Genomic DNA, 23,361 nt, shown 5'->3' on the forward strand with positions numbered 1-23,361 from the left:
AGCTAATCTGAGAAATGCATGCCAGTTAATGAATAATCATGATTTCGTCTAGCCCTCCCCACTTCCCCCCCGAGCTAATGTTTCTATTTTATGAGCTTTAAATCCCTGGAGTGACCAGCCAGCTGACAGTGCATCGAGCTCCCTGATCCTGCCCCTCTGCTGGAGGAGGGTGTGTCTGAGGTGGCAGTGGTGGGGTGTCAGGGGCCTGATGATCTTCACTGCCTCCATCCTGTTACTTGATGGGCCTTTCAGCTTATCAAGCTAGCCTTGCCTTCCAGAAATGGGTCATTCCACACTTGTCTAAACTATATGAAGAGTCAAGTTCTGGGCAGTAAGGTACAGGTGACTTGGGGAATGTGATTGGGCAAGTCACATGTGGGCCTCAATTTGTAAAATGGGAACAAGGAAAAGCGCCTCTCAGGGTGTTGTAGGGAATATCATGGACTAACATATGTAACTGCATATATCCCAGCACCTGAGAAAAGAGGGAGTGGGGTCTCAACAAATGACTCCTTTCCTTCCTCTTTCGCAGTGATTAAGAGATATGAGCCAGTACTGGAGTCAGAAAGTCTGGGTTAGAATCTCAGAATCCTGGCTGGGACCCCCTTTTTTTTTTAGCTGTGTGAACTTGGGCAAATAATGAAAGTTCTCTTACCTTAGTTTCCTCATCTGTAAAATGGGGCTCATGTTGTACTCACCTATTTTGAGACTGAAGGAGATAATGTGTTAAGGGCTTACACAGGTGCTCTGCACATGAGCAATCATTGAGCTCTTATGTCATTAGGATTTCTGTCCTTTGCATGTCCCTCCTCTCCAGCCACCAGTCCCCTTTAAGAACTGTTGCAAAAGGCAGAGAGCCTATGAAAAGCAAAAGAATGATACTTTTACTCCACAGGGAAACTGAGTAAACTAGGTACAGTGAGAGGGAGCCAGTTCAAAGCCAGGAAGCTAAGAAGTGTGATGGCCCAATGACCACCTTATACAAGGGGTGGCTTTGGGGTGAAGGGAGAAGCCAGTTACACTCCCTGAGGCCTGAAATAGAAAGAACAGGCTAAAACTACAGCAAGAAAGCTGGAGGTGAGACATTAGGAAAAATTTCCTTGCTCAAGAGCACAAGTAAGTAGATGGAGCAAGGGGACTTCTGTGCTTTCTGGGGGAACTGGACCTCAAGGGCTGGGGGCCTAGCTTTGCCTGCCCTGCACAGCAGCCAGGAGTCCCGGAGAGGCAGCATTTCTGTTGGGATGAAAAGTAGGAAGCAGCAAGCATCCATCCTCAAGGGAGCTGGCGGGTGGGAGGATGCTGGGTTCCAGCAGATGGCCCTCAGCCCCACCCTATCTGGTTGGGCAGAAGTCAGAGGCTCTGGGAGAGTTCAGTCCAGAGTCTGGCCAGAAGTGGGTGTGGGCCCCCTGGATATTGGTCTGCCAGGAATAAACAGACCTCCTGTTCCCAGCCCTGGCCTCCTCCTTGTGGGATCCAGGATGTCTGTGTTTCTTCGCTGCTCTGTCTAAACATCATGAGTGGGATGACGTGTGAAGGGAGCCGGGAAGCCTGGGTTCTGTCCCTGGCTCAGCCGTCCTTCTTTACGGATCATCCAGTTCCTCTCTGCTCCCCTATCCGTCGCTGGGACTGACTCATCCCCAGCCTTCTCCTCTTGGCCCAGAGGCAGGCTCTGGTGCAGGCGTTCTCCAGATGCTCCATCCAGCGGACTGCGCAGGCCCTGGAGGCCCCACCCTGTCCCCATTCTCCTTTCCTCAGGTAGAGCCCGTATCACGGCGCCCAATCCATTACGGCAGGTAGCCCTCCTGAGCCTCCTGTGCCCACTGCATTCTCCCAGGTATTTTAGTTTCTCTCACCCTTGGTGTCTGAGACTGGGTGTGGTAGGCAAGGGCTGGGGGTACTAACTGGGTGGGTGCTGGGGCTTCCTGGATCCTAGCTGGCCTTCCTGAGCAGCTGTTCAACACTCTTCACTCCCACAGGTAAGAGCGGACGAGCCTTTGGGAGCCTCTGAAGGGCTCTGGCACAATCCCATGACTGAGACAGACAGGATCCCGGCTTCAGGAAGCCCTGTCAGCTCTTTGGGCAGAAGAGCCTGGTCCTTCCTTGAAGGGCTAAACAAGCCAGACTCGGGCTTCCCTAGAAGCTGCAGGAACCACTGTGCTTTGAGCAACTCCCAGAAGGGGGCGGCCTTGAACTTGGAACAGCCCAGGCTTGGGTCTTAGTCCTCTCCAGCTGTTGGGACAAGAACAGGAACTGACAACAGCTAAGTTCGCTCCCCATGAGGACGATGCAGCAGCGGGCTCCAGTTCCCTTCCAGGTGTCCTGCCTGTCAGAAGTAGGTGACAAGGGCCTTGTCCTAGGAAAACACTGGGTGTTTTCCTTGGGCGGTGACCTCTTGCCACTGCAGGCCCCAGGCCAGCCCCACTGGGGGCAGCACTCCCCAGGGCACATGTTTGTTGAGGGGATGAGCACATCCTGTGTCCTGAGAGCGAAGAGCCCATGTAAGTGAAGTCCAGATGACTGAATGACCTGTGGCTTTCAGATTTCTTGACTATGACTCACTGTGACAATTTAGGCAAGATGGGTATGTATGTACCTAAGACACACCTCAAAATCAGTACTTACCCTCAAGAGGTGTAATGCCCTCAGATTAGTTTATACTATTCTGCTTTTAAGATTCTGGTGATGAAGTTACACATGATTAACATACAACACACACGCAATGAGTGTAAAACTGGAGAAGTCTTGAGTAAGGTCGGGACTGTCAATAGCACTTTCCTGGCTGTGACACTGTAGTGTGGTTGTGCAAGATGTTACCACTGGGGGCACACTGAGCGAAGGGCACTCAGGATCTGTGTTTTTTCTCAAAACTGCATGTCAATCTATAATTATCTCAAAATAGTTTAGGAAATAAAACAATTCATTAATGAGTCTCAGGCCAGTCTGAAAAACACTGTATTAGACAGAGACAAATTAAAAGGGAAAGCAAGAAGGCAGGAACTACTAGGATGGCCCTCAGACCATTTCAGGGGTTGGTAATTCTTTACCAAGCAAAGTTTTGGAACCAGTTTTATTTTAGAAATCAGTGTCCTGCTAACAGGAAGAGAATATACTCTGCTAGGCCCTGCACTGGTAGGTAAGCATCTCCAAACACGTAGTTCCAGCCTTTTTGGCTGTTGTATGAGAAGAGAAACTGTGGCTAGTTTCCAGCAGGCGTACACCTAAATACCCATCCGTGTCCTGCAGAGCCACACACACCATGGAACACGTTTTGGGATACGCTATACATTACTCATGATAAAATAATACACCAGAAAATACCTTAATATGCTGATCACTGTCCTGGGAGCTTCTTGGTCACAACCACCCAGACTTAGTAACCAAGCTTTACAGTTAGCGTGCTCAAGTTTACTCAGAAATGCCAACCAAGCGCACATCTGGCAGCCTATTCTCTCCTTGAAGGAGAGGCTGAGGCTCCTGAACCTAAGGTCTTCTGGCTCAAGGACAGTGCTGGAACACCCTCCCTCCCTTATCCTCTTTCGGACATAGTCCAGAAAACCAGCAAATTCTCATGTAAGATAGAAAGATTTTCTTTATTAATGACCCCAACCGTATTTCTTTAGATACAGGAGTTTTGAACTCAAATACTTAGGAGAAAACAAGTTAAGACTGCATTATCTTGCAACTCATTACCAGTAACATATTGCAAAGCGAAAACAGCTTGGAACAAAGGGGGAAGAGAAGGGGAGTGAGGGAGGGAAGGGGAACGAGGGAGGGAAGATAAAGAAAAGGAATTAAGTTGATCAAGTGGAATTCTTTTTTCTTCTTCTTTTTTTAATTCTTGGGAACTATGAAGTCCTTGCAAGCACAGCTTGTTTCTGCAGATTATTTTCCAAACGTGTACAAAATGGAACCAAAATGGAGAATCCCTTAAGAGCCTGAAGAGGTGCAACATTAAAAGCTACGATTATCCAGTAGCAAGTGTTCCAGCCTTCAGTTGCCAGCCACTTCCTCTTCCTGTTCCCAGGAGTTAGCGGGATGAGAACGTCTTCCCCCTTCAAAAGCAGAGAGTAAATGTGAAGGCTAGTTTCTGGCTCATCCTTCCTTCCTCTCCACACTCTGGGACTAGGGGTGGGATCCCAAAGACCCCAAACATGAGCCAGGAAGCTTCCTTAGAGAGACGAAGAACTCCAGGCACAGGCTAAACACAGCCCTACAGAAAGGTTTAATCCACTCTTTCTTCCCACTGAATACTTGGGGTACAAGGTAGTATCCGTGCCAAGTCCATGAAGACATTAAATGTACCAGGTCAGATGGGAGAGTCACTTGCCCACAATCCATGTATGGCCTAGAACTACCTGCATTTCAGACTGGGCTCAACCCTCTTCCTAGAACAGTGTTCAGGCTCCTACTCAGCTGTACCTTTTCAGGCTAAAAGACAGCAGTTCCTGAAATCTTCCACCATGGGAGCAGGATGTCCCAAGCAGCCTTCAAACTCCCAAGGCTAAAGGCACTTTGTGTTGCCATGTAATGACTACCCTCTGGGTTACAGATCACTTGTCTCACTTCAGGCTCCTGAGTCACGGTGTCCTGTTCCACCCAGTATTTCCCCAGAAGGGCCAGCTTTGGGGATAGGCTGGTTCCCAAAGACAGAGAGCATCTGGTCAGGCAGCCTGGAGGCTGGAGCTGAGGCAAAAATATGGGGGCTACATTTTTCCTGCCTGGAATCTCTCACTCACCCCAAAAATGCAACTGTATTTTAGTATTCTCTCCCTGCCAAAGAAAAAGCTCAGGAGTGCTCAATTCTGGCAGAGGGCACTATGGGGTGACGCCTCTGATCCAGGGTCATTACTCACGGCAGGCCCACCACCCTATTCCGTGCTGTTCAGTTCTGCAGACCCCCTCCTACTCTGTTACATGTGAGGGGGCCCTGGCTTCTCCTGCTCCCCAGCTAAGCAGTTACCTATTAACCCTAACATGATCTGGTTTTGCGGGTGGATGCAACTGTTCGCTGCCCCTTCTCCTTTCTGGGGCCATCCTCTGCTGAAGAGAGGTCATGGGATGGAACAAGGCAAAACTGCTTGTTTTAAGTCCTAGGATGGAGGTTTACGGACCATTTGTTCATTTTGAATGCTCCTCCTCCTCCTTTCCCATTTACCCCAGCAGGACAGGAGTTGTCCCTGCCCCTTAAACAATGCAATCATTGTGCAGTGACCCCAGTGACCAGGCCTGTGACTAGGCAGCGGCTACCCGGTGGGCTCTTCTTCTGAATGGACAAGGCAGCCCACGACTACGTATGATGCCCAGCCTCCATCCGGCGTATGACAGGCTGGCCAGGTCAGGCTTCCTTCTGCTATACCTAGCTGCCAGTTCACCTCCTGGCCTCTACTAAACTGCATGTGTCTTCACTGGGTCCTGAAAGTGGCACAAAATTGGTTGCCTCCACTTGAGTTCACCAAAGTAGTGCCCAAGTGAGAAGAAGAACACACCTGTGGAAAGCAAGCAGGGAAAGGGGAACTTGTCAACTCCAGGATGGAGACAAGGTTCTGGAGGGGCAGCAAGAGCATGTGTGTTCCAGGGCACATGCTCTCTCCTGCCTCCCCATCTTTGTTAGTTTCCCCATTTTAGGCTATGCCAGGAAGCTGCAGAGTAGAAGAAACAATGCTGCCATTTTGTTGCCTCTTTAAGCAGAGGCTCTAGCTATATAGGCTGACCACCACTCCTTAGGCTATGAGCAGCAGGCACAAAGCTACTGCAGTAAGAGGGCTTTAGTACCAATTACCTGATGAGATAAGGGCAGTTTCTATCTAAAGCCTTTGCCTAAAGTGTCCTGGGTGACTTAACCTGCCCTGTAGGTTGTTTCTGAGATTGAAAACCTCCTGCTTAGGTATGTAAGAGTCAGACAACTCTCTCATCCTGTCAAGTGGCAGCAGAAATTAACTTGCCAGAAGAGGCCTCACCTGCCAGGAGAGGGAACTTGAAGCCCTATGCCCACCATACCCACCTTTGGTGGCAAAGGTACTTCAAGATACCTGGTGTTGGCAAATCCACTGGCCATGAGTGCGGGAAGGCTGAATTCATCTCAAGACTTGAATTCAATGGGCACGAAAGCTACCACATGAGCACCCGTTACCTTATCTTGAGAACAAGACTGCTTGAACTTCACAAGAAGGGGAACCAATACCTAGCACCTTGCACAAAGACCTAAATCCCTACCTAGGTTCTAAACCACACCGGCCTCTCCTGCATGCAGAACTGCATGCTGCTGAGAGCTCTACTCAACATGTGAGTCCCTGATAAAGACAAGCCCCTCTCCATGCAAAATTCCTGCTGAGAAAAAGAAAAGCACCAGGAAAGAGCACTTAAGGGCTGGTTCTAGGCCTATTTACTCAACTAAATGTCCTTAAGCAAATTAGTTCATTTCTCCAGGAAGACCTCGAGAAGGACAAGACTGACCTTTCAACTCCAGCCCACAGAGAGCAAAGCTTTCTCAGTAAGTATCCCTTGTTTTCTTCTAGCTGCTGTTTGTTCTCCTAGTGACCCAAGATGGGGAAGCAAGGAAACCACATGTAGATCATCCAGAATCGAAAACCTGTCCACCTCATCTTTAGTCTGTCAGGTAGCTATAGGCCCAACTTTGCCTGCCCAGACACACGTCAGAGGCCAGCATTCCTTCCACTGCCTTCTTGGTGGGCTCAGGGCAGGAAGGGCCCTGCTGTGGGACGGCCCTACTTACGTGATTGTTTTCATTTCTTTTTTCTCAGCATCTGGGCGTGCACGGTTCAGCACCTTGAGGAAGTCAGATGTTTTTGCTCGCATACGTGTGTGAATATAGGCCTGAGTGCAAAAACAATAGGTACCAAAATAGAGTCAGGTTCTAGAATGACAGCTTTGCTTTCATTAGAAATTATCAGAAAGGTTTGGGAACAGACACCTTGGGATTGACATAGGCTCAGGCAGGTAGGTAGGAGGGCAACCCTTTCTGGAGACAAGTTCTCCCTGCTATGGGGAGGGGTCGTGGAGAGAAGCAAGAAGGCCATGGTTTCCTGAAGACTCCAGAACCATTTACTTAAGAATTCACAGAACGGCCTGGACTACAGGATGCAGTTGCTGACTCTTGTGGAGACAGACCCGGAGCCTAGGAGCTGAGTGTGGCTCCTCTCACCTTAGAGCACTTGATGTGGTAGTGCAGGTAGTCCCGGAACGTGTGGATCAGGTTGATGGTGTTGTCTCGAGCACTAGCATTGGTGTGGCGAGGGAACAGCACTGAGGTGGGGCACAAACAAGGCGTCAGGGTGTAGCACCAATGCCAAGGGTGGGAAGACCAACAGCCTAGAGTCACCTCCAATCTCTCCTGGCGTAAGTACAACCCACTAGTTTCACTATGTCAGGCTTCGTCAGGGTTCTCTCTCCCTGAGATGAGGAAGGGGTAAATACCATCCCCGGGCAGGTACGAAGGAGTACAGAAGGATGAAAGAGGAATGGAGGGGAGCACAGCAGAAAACTAGGGCTCCCCAGGGAAAGGGCTTGGTCCTGGGCATTCATTCTGGGTCTGATTCTATTCTGTGGCTATGCATTCTGAAATCCATCCTCTGCCTGCCACAAACCTGCTAGCTGCCATTCTGTAGCTCAGCAGTCTCTCTGAAAGGCAATACTACTGGCTACGTGTGGACTTTGGAAAAAAACACTTTACCCTAAGAAATCAGGATTAGGAAGCAAAGCCTGTCGTCCTAGGTGCTTACAGAATAAGCCTTCAGAGATTCCAGAGAAGAGCCGGTGGTCTTGTGGTGAAAACCACACATTAAGGTGTAAGGTGTAAGGTAAACTCTCTTGATGAGGACACTCAGGAGGAACTGCTTTGGCTGGGGGCTGGGAACCCCCCACGGTGCCAACCACTGAAGCCTCATGCAGTCACGCAGCCTCTAAACTGGGTAGACCTGTCCCCCTCTCCTTTTGACTTCTTGGATCCTCTCTATCTTCTGCACCTACCCTACTCAGCAGACTCATCATCAGCAAAATCCCGAGTCTGAAGATTTGCTGAAATGAAAAGGAATGCCTAATAATAAAAGGTGGGACCCGTGTTAATCTTTCCTGAATAGAAACGACCAGGATAGGAGATAATCACACTGCACAGAATCTAAGATGCTGGTGACTGGGAGTTGTACCGTTAGTTTTTGAACCACAGAGAGAGAGATGCTGCCAATTAGAGTGTGACATGCCATGCACTGTGAGTTGCATCTCAACCTCAAAGACAGTGATGTGAAAAAAATTGAGCAACTTAATGAAATAATGGTAAAATCAACTCTCTCATCACCAATAAACTGGTAGACCTTTAGCACTGAGGGGAAATAAAAGGAGACATTTTAATGCCATCAGGTGCAGAGGATAAGCTGTTATGCCAAACTGGCAGCTATAGCAATGAGCAAGCTCACTAGGCTGAAGGAACTGTAAGAAGGGAAAACCTGAATTTCTTCAGTAGAAGAGTGGAGTAAGTGCATGGCTGCAGCTCTGGCTTAATAAGCAAAGCCAAATGACAGAGAATTCCACCCCCAGCTGCTTAGCAGTGCTTATGTGGTCCTAACTGCTAAAACTTGACATGAGAGGTTATGTTTTCTTTAGGACTGAAGAAGAACAGGAGAAAAAGGGAAATGGTTACTGAATGAAATGGCAGGTGACCTCACTCAGTGTTCTGTGACACACCTCCTACAGTTATGGCAATGGCACCAGGAACAGTACGATATGCCTGGTTTCATTCCCCTGAACATTTTAGCAAAGGTCTGTCTGGGCTCAGGCACTTTGCAGTCTGAAAGTCAAGTGCACCCGGGCAGCAACCCCGCCTGGCTTACCGAAGGTAATATAGCCAATGTTGTCCCCTACGGCAGCATCAGTGTCTTTTAGCTCCAGAGGAGGTTCCCTGTGGCTAAAGAGGACCTGTGGGGCTGTGTGGCTGGCTCTGCGTCCTTCTTTGAACTCCTGCCAGGATGAAGCAAAAAGCCATCAGAAAAGAATATGGTGTAAGATGAACAGCAACTTATGCTACAGGGTTTTCCCCATGAGGTGTGACCTTTGTAGCCCTATGGCCCTACACATGCCTAACATGAAATATCAGGTGCTGGCTGTATCGATGCCCTTTAGATTCAGAAAGGAGAGATTACATAGTATTTAACAAGTCTGATTTTCAAAATGTTATTTAAAGCACTATTAATCATCTTCCCTTTCTCTTATTTTGGAACACAGACCATAAAATTACAGGATTTAACAGACAACAAATTGCAAAGCACCAGGAGAATCAGATTATATTTAGGATAAGGACTACTATTTATTAGTTTCTTTTGACTTAATGTGGAAAGAGGTTGTATTTTTCAGGAAATGTTTAAAATTTCAGGGTGAATGGAACCAAGACTTCAAGATGAAGTCTTAACCGCTTTTAGCTTTGTATCACTTCCCTCACCTCTATATCCATGAACACCATGCTTTCTTTGGGCTCCGGGCCTTTGCACAAGCCTTGTTTCACCAAGGTGTGTCTTAGATCCTGTTACTATTTCTAATTCATCAACAACTTTAGACCAAATTTAAGCCCCTCTTGGGGGCAGAAGACAATGGAGCTAAAGGAGCTGAGCTGTGTCAGGGTTTGTTGAGAAAAGGACACTATCTGACATGAGAACTGAAACCCTGACTTTTAATTTTGGCTGTGGAATGGTCCTGCACAAAATATCACCACTCTGCATAAGGGCTCCTCACCCTCACCATCCTCATCAAACTACAGAAAAATGACAGAGAATGTAAAAACCAGGCCATTCCTTCTGGGTTCTAATCTCCAAACCTTAAGCTTTCCCAACCCATACATTCCTGTGTAAAAAGACAAGTAGTAGAAGGCATCCTGTTTCAACCCCGACCTGTAATAAAACTAGATTTTCCAGCAACGCCAGTAAAACTGTATGATCCAATTCACTGCGTGATGGCAGAAGGATGGAACCAAGGGCTTGCCAAGGCCTCTGAGTTTTGAGTCCTGAAAGCATGGTCACACCACCATTTGGTCTGCAATTATCTTCTACTGCTGCTCAAATATTACATCTCATAACACTGTCTTCAACAGACCAGGGCAGCTGGTTGCTCTCTCCTTAAGAGTTCCATGTCTTTACTACAAACCTCTACTATGATACTTTAATATTCATTAATCCATCTAGCTTCCCTACCAGGTTATAAGTTCCTCAAGCCAAAGGATCTGGCTTTATTCATCTCTGGCTTGCTCAATGACAGAAAGCACTTTCACCCTAACTAACTTACTGTCATCACGCTGTAAGGAAGGAGCAGATATGTTTCCATTTGCAGGTAGGAATAATGCACACTAGTTAGCAAGCCCTCAGCAAATTAATGGCAAAGCAAGGGTAACACAGGTGCAGTTCTAATGCCTACTCTTGGACCTCGCCAAGATACAGAACAGGTAGGTAACTGTTTGCAAGCATTTTCTTGTGTTAATAAGGTTCCTGAAGGTTCCAAATCACTGGTACATGTGGCATTCACAACCAGATGCGGTATTTATAAATTTGTGGTGACTTACTAGCATTTTGTAATACATTTAAGACTTGGTTAACAATATACTTCTGATTTGGGACTCTCCTTTAGCCAGTCTCAGGTCTTTGCTCCTCCATGGTTCTCTCTATTAGTAACACTTCAGAACCAACCACCAACCATCCCCAACAGCTCTTAGATTTCATTAGTGTCTTTGTTACATATGTATCAGCCATACTGCCTGTTTTTTTCTCCCTACAGCTAGGTTGTCTTTTGAGCGTCATGATACTATTTCTCTTTTCCATCAAAGCACAATTTATCATAGGAATTTCTGAATAAACCTAAGTATACACAGAAATTTAGTATATGATAAAGGTAGCACCTTAAAACGGTAGTGTAAACAAGAGCTTTTAAATAATTGCTGCTGGGACAAGTGAGCAGCCGTTTAGAAAAAAAGACATCCATTTTTCATACAGTATACCAGGAAAAATCCTAGCAGATACAGAAGATTTGTGTGTCAAGTAAGAAATTGAAAAAAGTAGTAGAAAAAAAATACAGGGAAATTTTTTACAACTTGGAGTAAGAAAGAATTTCTAACTACAACTCAAAATTCAGAGGCCATAAAAGAGAAGATTGATGAATTTAGCTGTGTGAAAATAAACTTCTCCATGGGGATAAATTTGCAACTTTTATCACAGACAAACAACTAATTTCCCCACTATATAAAGAAATTGAGAAGATCAATAACCCAACAGAAAAACGGGTAAAGGACATAAAAAGATCTCACAGGAAAAGAAAAACAGCCTTCATCATAAGAAAAGATTTTTTGACCTTGTTCAACAGTGACCATTTTTAACCTATCAGATTGGCAGAAATCCCAAAGTTTGACAGCAGAGCCTGGGGAAATGGGCATTCTCATGCACTGTAGGTGGGAAGGAAAAAGATACCACCTCTTTGGAGAGTTTGGCAGTATCTACTATAAGTACTGACTTTGATTCAGTGTTGCTGTTCAGGAAAACATCCTATAGACACAACCACGCATGTATACACATAGAAGGGTCTTTAAAATAACACATTCACAACTGCCTAAGAAGCAGATTGCTTGTCTTGTTTCTGAACATCCATGTAACTTTTCTTAGTTACTTAATTACTGGACTGACTTTAAGATACAATGTGAAAGAATTCTCATTCACCACACTCTACTCTCCAAAAGTGTAACTTGTTCCTAGTGCTTTTCACAGAATAAGCACTGGAATGATGACTCTACCAGACTTTCTCTCCTACTCAGCTTGGATGCTATAAATACAGTGCACCAAAGCTGAGCACCAGGACATCCACGTGAGCAGGGAAAGGAAGACCCGTCTCTTTCCTAAAGGCAGTTAAGCGTCCCTCAGAGTCGGTCTGCCATATGACAGAAGCAGGAATCAGGCTCTGACTAGGGTGGAGGAGCACGCCGCATGACAGAGCCCACTGAGACCCAAGGCAAGCAGATGGGTGACCAAGAGGAATTTCAAACAGTGTCCCCAGGTCACACAATATTCTGTGTTTGCATAGTCTACAGGCACACACCTGATCATCTACATTTGCTCTCTTACAACACTAAACTCTGTTTTCTACCTTTATCTCGTATCTACCTACCACTTCAGCATTTTATTAAAAATAATAATAATAGAGAAATGTGGTATCCACATATAAATCAAGTTTAAAAATCAAATGAATATTCATATTTGAACTGTGTATAGTTCATAATGCATGAACAAAACCGAAAGCTTCTGTGATGACTGCCCTTGCACTGTTCACCATGTAACTTATTCACTATGTAAGAATTTGTACTCCATGTAAGAATTTGTTCGTTATGCATCAGAAGATTGGAGACTGACGAAAATTAGGCTTGGGGTGGATTAATAATTGTGCATTGAGCATTGACCCCCCTATACAGAAATTTATTGTTGTTAACAACTATTTGATCAATAAATATGAGATGCCCTCACAAAATATATATATATATATATGTGTATATATATATATATATAAACACACTTCCAATTGTAAAATAAATAAGTAACCGGGATGTAACGTATAGCATAAGGAATATAGTCAAAATATTGTAACAACTTGGTATGGTGATAGCTGGTACCTAGAATTATCATGTATATAAATGTTGAATCACTGTGTTGTACACCTGAAACTAATGTAATGTAATACTGTTGTCAACTACCCTTCAATTAAAAAAAAAAAATTCTGTGTTTGGCATCCATTGTTCTTTCTCCTGAAATGTAAAGTAACAAGGCCCATGAAAATTCTCAGATGATTCACACCGGGAGAAAACGTACAAAGTGAGTCCAGGTTTCTATGGTCATTTCAAATAAATTACTGCAGCCTTTGAATTTGGAGAGGGGAGCAGGGCAGATGGCTTCCTGAGCAGAGCCTTTTCACATTCCTAGACACCAGATGGGCCTGCCTGGTGCCAGGCCAGTCACCAAGTGCAGATACTGTCACTGCAGAAATGCAGAGACACTTTTCCCTTTTAGACAAGCACCCGACCACATGTACTTGAGGGAGTTGTTTAAATTCACAGGCAAAAAAAGAATACACTACATTTTCCTAAGGAGCAAATTTCCAGTAAACTCTCCAAGATAAGATCTGTTTGAAGCACAAAAATAAATTAAGACGTCGTCTGGAATAAAATGGAACAAGACTGGTAAAAAACCAGCCAAATCTAAATATATCTTCATAGCGTTTAAAATTAGTTTGTCAGACTGGATTTAGCCCCATTTCTAAGCTTCTGCTCTCTTAATTCCCCTGTCAATTCTGCATAAAGGCACATGAAATGCCTGTCTTGACTTACATTTAGGACCCAAGAAGTATATATACATATGCCTATGTGGATACACACAGGTGCACTTTCATGAAGTTCACTTCTCAAATGCTGGAAGGGACAATATTCCCATTTTTCTGTATAGGGGCTCTCAAATGAGAGTTTCTGATTAATAAGCCTAAACACAAAAAGCCACTAGAGATGGATCAAATTGAGGACATCACTTTTTGAAGATTTCCCTAGCCACTGAGAAACGTTACACAGAACACATCCTCACTATATTAAGCACAACTATCTTTCAATTCTATCTGGCAGAAAAGATTCTGTCCCAGAATTCTTACATCATATCACTCTGCCAAAAACAGAATGAATGTACAAGAGTTTTTTGAAAATTGAACCAGTGCACTAGATTATGAATGCTGAGCCATCTCAGATGAAACCAGCCTGGATGCCACTTTACCAATGAGCTCTCATGTCCTAGAGCCAGCAACTGGTTAGCAGACAGCATGACAAAACCACGATGAGTGTACTGTACGAGACTTGAGTCCAGCTGTAACATGTCCTGCTAACCCCCACTGCTCTCCTTAGTAGAGGAGCTTCTGTAGTGACCTTGATCAAACTCAGGCTGATTTTCTACCTTATTAATGCATTATCTACCACTAAAGGATCTTCTGTAGACTCCATTCTGAAGATTTTAGGATAAACCAAGCCAAGAACAGACATTGCTAGAAACCTGAGGAAGCACAAGAAAATAGGAAATGCAACCAAGCTTTCAATAAAAAACTGCCTGGCTGGAAGGATGCTTGATTTTCAGTTGTACTGTTAGTATGCTTAATGTTCAACTCTCTCTCTAGTCCAGTCCTGCTAACGGCTAAAATCACACTCAGTGGGTTTGGTGGGGACTGTTAAAATCTTCAAGGGCCAGCATCAACAGAGCTGTCAGTTCTCTTTTCTACGCATACGGTGTGCTTTGGTGCCAAGGCATAAATCACCATGGCATGGTTTCTCTCTCCCCCAAGATGTCTGTTCCATACCTGCATGAATACCTTTCCAATGACCACATCATCATCATCCTTAAACACTGTGCTGAAGACTACTGTGACTCTGTCCTTTTTAGACTCAACATACCTGAGGAGAACAAAACCCATATGCAAGTAAGTACAGAATCATCATGGGGGTTTGTCAAGAACTCGATCTGTAAGCGAAGGAGGGTAAGGTCATAAATCTCTAATTCTTAAGACAAGGCACACTGGGTCAGATTACATATTTATGGTCAGCAAAGTTAGTATAATAAATGCATGCCCTAGAGGGGCAGGAGATGAAAATCACCGAAAATGGAGGTTGTTAGCTTGTTTGTATGGTTTGACCTGGAATCTAGAGTTGGTAATTCTCAGAACCCCTAACAGAAAAACTCTTAAAAAAAATTCCTTTATAGACTGTGTGCTTCATGGTATGTAGATGATCCCAAAGTTGCAATTAACACAGAACCTAAGGTTACCCTCTGCCTTCTGATTATCCATGCTATGTTACTGAAGGGGACTAAGAATAGCGGTGCCTTAAAGCACTCTTTTTATCTTTTGCCAACTTGCAATTATCTGCAGACTAGAAGAAGTGTCTTATGAGCAAAACACTTCAGGGGAATCACACAACAGAGCTAGCTGTATGTCTTTCAGTAAACGCGTTTGACAGAGCCACACCCATGCTTCAGGACACATTCTATACTCACATGGTCTCGTCATCCCTATAATGGATAACTGCCCTGTTCTCTCCTTCCTTGCCCTCTTCTTGGAACTGGAAGTATTTCTCAAAGACAGAGGCAAAACAATTTCGTTTCAACATGCCAGCTTGATGCACAATGGAATCCTTGGATGCGGGCAGATTTTCAAGGTCATATAGCAAAGAAACATTGTATCCTGGAGGGAAAAAAACACCCAGCAGCTGTATTAAAAAAAACTTTCCAGCTTCTAACATTTTATTTTGTCTCAGCATCCATACTTTTAACCCAGGTGGAATGGTGTCCATTCTTACCTACTTCATAAGGCAAAGGAACGGAAATAAAACTTAAAATCACTGCAAACATATATAGCTAATTAATAAATGCTACGCAAATATCTGAATCAATATCAAAGATGACTGATTACAAATACGGAGTGGGAGGAAGTTATAATCTAGGAACTTTAAAGGTTAGTGCTCCAGACACAGGGGGGTTGTGTATGCTGTCAAGCTCTAATGTGAGTTACACATTTTTCTATTTAACATGCCAAGTGCCAACACGGTCAATAGCTGGGTAGCTTTTTGGTAATATACTCCCTTACATGTCATTGTGAACCTTTTGTGAATGGAGGTAGGGTATGAAAAAACCTAAAAAATTTATCTGTACATAAGTGTATAAATATATATAGAGATTTACCCTCACCCTAGTGGCTTTTATTTGTAGACACTATAAAATTTTCAAAGTGTTTAAAGTATTTTACTTTATTTGGTCTTGATAAGAGTCCTTCGGATGGACAGTGACTGTAATGGTGTATGTGGGGGGACTTGATAATATGGGTCAATGTAGTAACCACAATATTGCTCATATGAAACCTTCATAAGATTGTACATCAATGATATCTTAATAATAATAATAATAAAGAATTCTTTTAAGCACATAGGCCAGATATAGTTATTCTCATTTGGGAGGAAAAAAGAGGTTCAAAGAAGCAAAGTGCCCTGCCAAAAGCAGCACGACAGAAGTGCAGAAAACTCTATTTTGAGTTGAACAAACAGGTCCAAATCTTGGCCTTGTCTTGTGACCCTGGACAATGGCCTAACCTCTGTAATTCCTGCATCTGTTTAAAAAGGGGTGGAGAGGTGGGGGAGCCTGTTGGAAGAATTAAAAGAATGTACAGTATTTTATTGAAGTCCCCAGAACATATGAAGTCATCAATATATGGGCAGAAAAAGGACTGAAATCCAAGTCTGCTGACCACTACATTATTCTGCCTCTTTACAGCATGTTGAGTACAAATTCCAACAAGGCTGGGACACTAGTTTATATAATCAAATGATTAACATGTGCCAAAATGCCTATAGATGATTTTGCAAGAGTGTCTGTACATCACTGAGGATCATTTCATATTCTAGGCAACTGATGGGAATAATTTTACCAGAAAAGCACAATTTTACATTCTCAGTATTTTAAACCTTTGTATTTTTTTGCTATTTAATTTCTTCCCCAAGAGCATTCCTGAGGTCTGTGTTTTTTTTGTCGGATCTATCCTCATGGACAACATGGGTTATCTAGTCTCTGGTCTAGGCAGTACTTAGCACATTTTTGGCACTCCAGTGTTAAATAATATCAATGACCATTCCATTCTGGGTACCTGAAAACTAGATAATCAAATAGACGAGATTAGGTAAAAAAAAAAAACATTTAAATTGGAGGTCTGCTAGCTTTAAGAAACCACATAAACAAACTAAATAAAACCATAGCAAAAGCCAGACTTTAAGTAAGGCTTCTGATATGATAAAGAGAATATATTTAGGATAAAAAAAAAAATCTAGTATGGCCTGCTGAGTTTTCCAAACTTTTAAACTCACAGAAAAAGAGGAGAAATGATACTTTCACACATTTTTATACTTTGCACTTTTATAAACACAAATTCTGCAATCTGGCAATGTCTGTACTTAGCAGGAAACAGAAGAGAAAGTCCAGGAACAGAAACATAAGCTGTGTTATATTTCAGTTGTTTTGATAGATTTCACAATCTGAGCTGTGACAAGCAGGCCCAAGAGTTCCTACATGATTTTTCAGTTCTAGTTCTGTTTCTTTCTGCCGTTCTTTCTGAAATTCTTTGATTCCTCGCAAAGCTTAGTGTTATTTTTCTTTTGGTTTTTAAATTTTCAGCAATACACTCGTACTATCAATTTAGGGGTTAACACATTTTAGTATTCTTATGGACTGCAGTCAAAGTTCTCATTCACAAACACTCCTAGTAACAAGTTACATTCCAAAGACAACTCTCTTTACTCAATATTCTGTTTTCAGAGCAGCATACAGAAGATATGGGAAGATATTCTAATGGTAGTGGTGAGGTGATATCATGTTAAAAAAAAAAAGTAGAGGAAATAAAGTAGCAAAAGTAACTACTGTTAAAAGAAAGAGACAGACACACCTTCCTACTAAGAACAATTTGCTACTCAAGGCACCACAGTAATAATATTTGAGTAACAGATATGTTCAATGGGTATTACTACTTAGTCCTTGCTACTGGGCCCAGTTAAATGACTCAGAATTTGAGACCATAACTTAATCACAGGAATGAAAATTTTTTCCATTTTAAACTTTAAAGCAATATAACATAGCTGTTCTAATCAAGGATGGCCATGGTGTTTTTCAATTCCTCTGGCCACAGAGGTGGCAGAGATCATGTATTAGAAGAATGGCTTAAAAAAGGGGCTGAATTTTTCTTACTTGAAAATGTGAGACTAGCTTTGACTATTTCTTTTTCCAAATGTGCAGTGTACAGAAAAGGTGTTACAACCAACTATATTTCAATTAAAAAAACAAAACAAAACAAGAACCAAAATGTGTTACTAGAGGCTGGGGTAGGAATCAGTGTTTCCTGTGTCTTCTCAAATAGGCATTTTACTCACCATGAGGAAACGAAAGTGGCCTTCTAGCTGAAAGATTAAGGAAATTACTTGGCCTCAAGTAAAATGTTAAAAACAGCATACATCAATTCTGTACACCATACTGTGACAGTGCTGGACAATGAAAAGCCCCTTAAAAGCAGTTTTTATAGAGAGGGTTGAAGTGGGAAGTTGGCTCATTCAAAAACATTTGTAAGACAAATAATATTTAAACAAAATCCTTTCCCTAAAAAAAGCACAGTATAAACAGGACAGGCTTCTTTCCATGTTATTCCACAGTTGCTCATACTGCTACATACCTGATTCTGGATTTACCAAGAAACTGCCGTACACCCTCTTTAATAGCTAGAAAATACAGAAGCAAGTATGTTAATCCAAAGGCCATGACAATTCCATTATTTTTTAAGCACTATACTTGCCAAGCTTCCCCTAAACCAGCCTTCTTCCTAACTTTCATTTAGTGGATGGGAAAGTGGATACAGAGGGGAAGCAGATTTATCTGAGTTACCAAGCAAGTCACTCATGGAACTGAAATTAAATCCAAAAGGTTAGTCTGGGGCCTGTTTTTCAATCAAGGCTTATCCCTTTACTCTTTTAGGACTTGGTCACACCGTTTATATGTTCTCTGTTCTCCCCCAGATTGTACATTGCACATAATCATCTTTATTTTCAAGAGAGCAGAAGGATGCCAAACTCAAGAGACAACAGATTACATTAGCAATCAACTAACTACAGGCCAAACCACTAACCCAGGTGAATGAACAGATAAAACCAGAACTGTAAGGAACTGATTCCAGTTAGCCTGCTTGTTTTGTAAGCTCTGAAATTATTTAGTTCATCACCAGCTTTTTAAGGCAAAAGACAATGGATAATTTAACTTTAGACAGTTATTTTAACTTATGCGTCCATTGGAGGTTGTACTCTCTAAATGTCTTTTTCTCAAAACAAGTACTTACTGCAAGCTGCTTTGCAGGCTTTGTGGAGTAAATGACAAAACCAAGAGGCCCTTTTACACTTTCCTATTTCTTTGTCAGTGTGACTGCTTCATCTGGTGGAAGCAGGTGAACTGCTCCTAGGCTGACATGGTTTATAAGATAAACTTTGCACTTTGGAAGGAATAGTTCTGACTTATACATTATATGGGACACATTAGGCAGTAGAAAGGCAGCTATTCGGTGATAGAAAAAGGTATATATTAAAGCCACTAGAATTTAATCACCTCTTCAATATTCAGTAGTCTCAAATTTTAAGAGGCAAAACACAGACATGCCTTATTACTAACCCTCATTAGAAACATATACTTAGGGAGGGAAGGTGTCATGACTATTCCACAAGCAGGTAAAACTAAGGCCAATATACTAACCCAGGCTGCAGGGCTTTGTCTCTAGGCATCACATTAACCATCTCCTTGTATTTTCTGGGATGCCAAAAAAAGGGATACTTAATCTATGACAAGTAACCAAATTCAAAGTGAAGAGAAGTACAAACTTTTGTTTTAATTTTAAGTGTTACATGTGTATGTTTTAAACAATTCATTTAGCCAAAGAAAACCCGAGAACACAGGTAACACTAGCAGGGAGCCCCACACGAGCAGGCACCCCGTCGTTTGTGGCTGTATCTCAGTGCCCACACATCTGCATATAAGGACATGCCATAATAGGTCTTAGTATCAATGTTTTTCTTCTAATCTTATTTTTAATACAGTCTCTAGATATTCAAAAAAAAAAAAGCATCAGGAGCACACCATGAATTTTATGTCCCATTTGAAAAAATTTTCACATAGTGAGGTTCTCACACCCCTGCCATTCTTTAATATTCCATATATTTTTTAACCATTTTCCTGCAGCTCGAAGAAATCCTCAATCTGCAAAACTTGGATAACAGAGTGGATCTCAAAGCATGAATAGGCAATCATGCTTGTTTATAAAAAGGTGAAGGTAAGTGATGCCACATGCAGTTTTTAGCTGGTGATCATACAGCCATGGTGAGGTATTTCTTTTACAGAAGAGAAACTGAAGGGGGAGGTTCAAGGTCATAAGTCTGCAGGTGGCACAGAGAGATGTGACCTTTAGATATCCCCCACACCACTTCTCCTAAAGAGATCTAGGGGAAAAAAAAGTAACACGCACATCCCATGAGAACATTAACTAGAATGCTGCCTCTGAGCTGCACTTCTGTACTGTGTGCACTAGCGGCACCTGAGGAAGGGGAAGTCAGATGTGGGAGAAATCACCGTGTCCAAGATTTGGTTTAATTCCAAGCTTCCTAAATTAAGATTCTGAGACGAAGTGGTTCTCAGAGCCAAACATACACCACGTTCAATTCCTCTGCTCCCTCTCCTTGGCAAAACCAGCCACTGCTTCTCTTACTTCACTTGCACTTTTAACCATAACTCATTTTTCAATTGTGCCCCCTCTTCTAACCTGACACCAGGAGACAGGTGGGAGCAACCTATCACTCCTCACCCCAGCAGCAGCGGCTTTCTGTCTTGGAAATGCCTGTGACAAGGTGACACGCTTCCTGTAGTTATCATAGGCTGGTCACTGTTTAACCAACCCAGGAAGCCAATTACTGTGCACTCTGCTCCAAAGCTGAACATTACTGACTCCACCCACTTGAGTGGGGGACACGGGCTTGGCTCTTTGACCCTTGTTGGGAGCTGTAAGCACAGCAATGTGTTCTGGGGTTCCACTGTAAGGAAATCACAGGCCGGAAAGGAGATTTAAGAAATCTGGCTTAACACTTTTTTTCCTTTCCAAGGATGATTGTTACTGCACCTACATCTTTAGAGAGAGAGGACAGTCTGGGGAAAATGGTTACACACAATTTTTTAGTTGTCCGTTCATCACATGTTTAAGAATTGTTTTCATGTAGTTACTTTCTAGTTAACCTTGCTTTGGGTTAATAGCCACCTGTTTCCTCTTGCTCTTCATCTGATAAAGAGAAGAATTAGCCACTATCCTTTACATATACAATAATCCTTCATATGCTTTATATGACTTGGTCTTCCTCCTGAAGTTTTTCTTTTCAGGTAAAATGACCCTGAATACAAATTATCTGTTTCTCTTCCCTTGAACTTATGTGGCAAATCAGAGAAGATTTGGCTCTACCCCTAAACTTATGTGGCAAATCACTTGTGTTTGAATAACTAAGAAAGTGACTGTCTATGGCTCCTGGCATTCTGTGGTCAACATCAATTTTTGTTTTTACACCAAGAAGTTACTGAATTTTGATCATATTCTTTTACAAACAGCCTTTCATTACATAAATTTTAAATAATTCAAAAGTTATTATTCTTAATCAGAAAGAAAAGAGAAATGGTGTACCTTCATTCACCAGATTAAGGAGAACCTAGTTGTTAAAACTGAAAGATATTTGAAAACTGATTCAGGAACTGAGTCATACTTCCTGCTTTGAGGCCCAACCACAACATGCACACTGGTGTAACAGCATTTTCTTTCTTCCATAAATGGTTTTCCCCAGAGCAAATATAGTTCAACAGGAACCAAACCTGCTACTTAAGCTACTGAAAGAAGCTGGTGAACAAGGCATGGCCATCAAGTTTCATAATGCACGGACATACTTTCTTATTTCCCCTAAGGTAGTTAGAAGGAATAAGGGATACTAAATGAGGCCAGCTCTAAAGAGCAGGAAGTCAAAAATTTGTGCTAAATTTCCAGAATGAGAAATTAAGTTGATGAACTTTAAACAGAAGTTATATACCTGCTTCACAATGTTACAGAAATAGAACCCATCACAGTCTTGTGATAGCTGTTTTTGTACTGGTCAAGGAAATACATTATTTCTGCATTTTTTAAGAACTAAAGCTGTTTTTGTTTTCATTGCTTAGGGAACATCTCATTCCTCCAGAGTAAAAAGCAAGCAAACAGCCAAAACCTTTTCTGGGAAATACTCTTCTTTACATCATTGTGAGAAAAGCAGTCAAGAGCCCTGGTTAGGTGAGCAAGTTGTTACGGGTGGCCAGTGCCAGTGATGGCGATTTCAGTGTGTGACAAGCTACCAATAAAAGCTAACGAGGAAATAAGAGTCCTAAGGAAAATGATGTGGAACTTACCTCATCAGCACCATGTGCCTGAAGTTCCTTGTAGAATTTCAAAGAAATACTGACCATCACTTTAGTTTTGTCTCCATTAGGATTTGAAATATGATAGAGGACTCCATCAAAATCTGTGAGGAAAGCAAACAGGACTGCTTAAGTTGAGAATGGGGAAGAGTATCTCAAAGCACCTGCCTACCTTGTTGCAGGCCACATAAGTCTCCCTTATAAGGAGGCAGGTAAGTTAAATGGCACTCACTTAAATCTACATGACAAGTCAGCAGTTACACTGAGACAAAACTGTCAAGTACTTATCTTTTTGCTCTTTTCTAAAATTACAAAGCTATTCTTACCTTAATCGCAGCGTGGTGAGCAAAGAATTAAAAAAAAACCTTTCACTGTGATATATCTCAAAACATGTATGAAATATAATGTATAACCTAAGTGGCCCTAACTCTTCTTCTTCCCTTTGTTTTCCAAACGCACTGGTACATAAACGTATATTGTCTTATCTTACCTAATAGAACAGTAACATCAGCTTAAAAAAAAAGTATAATGAAGCCCCATTCCCATGATGTGGCTTCAGTTATCAAAACATGGCCTATCTTATGCCATTTAGATACATCCCCTTTCAGTGATTTATTTTGCAGCAAACCCCAGATATCATTTCATCCATAAATATTTCAGAATGTATCTCTAGAAGATAAAGAAATTAAAAGAATCATAACCACAATGCCATTGTCATGCCTAAATTTTAAAAAACAATTTCTTAATATCACATATCCAGTCAAGTGTTCAAATATTCTGTCTCAAAGAAGATTTTTTTAAACTAATTCTGTCTTATTTGAATTAAGATCTAAACATGGCCTACACACTGCCTTTGGTTATCTCTTAGTTTTCTAATCTACAGGTCTACCTTTTCCTTGGCTTCCTCCTCCTACAGTCCACAGGGGACCTTCCCCGTGTAGTTTCTGAAACTAGGTGCCACTGCCATCACTTAGGGAAATCTGGCTCTGCTAGTTACAAGGAAGGGCAAGGGTGGTGGCTGGCTTCCAGTCATAGAACCTCAGAGCTGCAACGAGTCCCTCAAGAACATCTAGTCAAGCACCCTCATTTCACAGAGGGTGACTGTTTAACTTCTCAAAGTGCACACAGGAAGGGAGTAGAATTAACGCATAATTCTGTATAGGGAATAAAAAGCTGTAACATCTCTGCCTTGTTGACTAACTCTCTGACATTTTTTTGTTTCCCCTCTATACTAGTGCTGAGCAAACTAAGATGATGGTTACTTTAAGATAATAACTTACTTAGTATTTTCAAATTAAAAAGCAAACAAAAACAC

At 42.5% G+C, this 23,361-nt stretch overlaps 1 protein-coding gene and 1 long non-coding RNA gene across 3 annotated transcripts in view; one reads left to right on the forward strand and one right to left on the reverse strand.

Annotated features, from left to right (window-relative positions):
- Nucleotides 1-3,759, forward strand: LOC130684046 (uncharacterized). The gene is made up of 2 exons (XR_008998172.1): nucleotides 1-1,834; nucleotides 1,977-3,759. It is a non-coding gene; the product is annotated as an uncharacterized LOC130684046 (long non-coding RNA).
- Nucleotides 3,572-23,361, reverse strand: part of ARPC2 (actin related protein 2/3 complex subunit 2) — a 27,763-nt gene continuing 7,973 nt past the window's right edge. For both annotated transcript variants that reach the window (XM_036915861.1, XM_036915870.2), the window contains exons 4-11: nucleotides 22,038-22,150; nucleotides 18,262-18,307; nucleotides 15,054-15,240; nucleotides 14,362-14,455; nucleotides 8,844-8,970; nucleotides 7,163-7,263; nucleotides 6,734-6,834; nucleotides 3,572-4,052 (exon numbers count right to left, since the gene is read on the reverse strand). In XM_036915861.1, coding sequence (XP_036771756.1) covers nucleotides 4,028-4,052; nucleotides 6,734-6,834; nucleotides 7,163-7,263; nucleotides 8,844-8,970; nucleotides 14,362-14,455; nucleotides 15,054-15,240; nucleotides 18,262-18,307; nucleotides 22,038-22,150 — 794 coding nt within the window. In that variant the 3' untranslated portion in view covers nucleotides 3,572-4,027. The remainder of the gene's footprint in view (nucleotides 4,053-6,733; nucleotides 6,835-7,162; nucleotides 7,264-8,843; nucleotides 8,971-14,361; nucleotides 14,456-15,053; nucleotides 15,241-18,261; nucleotides 18,308-22,037; nucleotides 22,151-23,361) is intronic.

Source organism: Manis pentadactyla, chromosome 6, assembly GCF_030020395.1.
Source record: "Manis pentadactyla isolate mManPen7 chromosome 6, mManPen7.hap1, whole genome shotgun sequence".
In the NCBI taxonomy this organism is placed as follows: Eukaryota; Metazoa; Chordata; class Mammalia; order Pholidota; family Manidae; genus Manis; species Manis pentadactyla.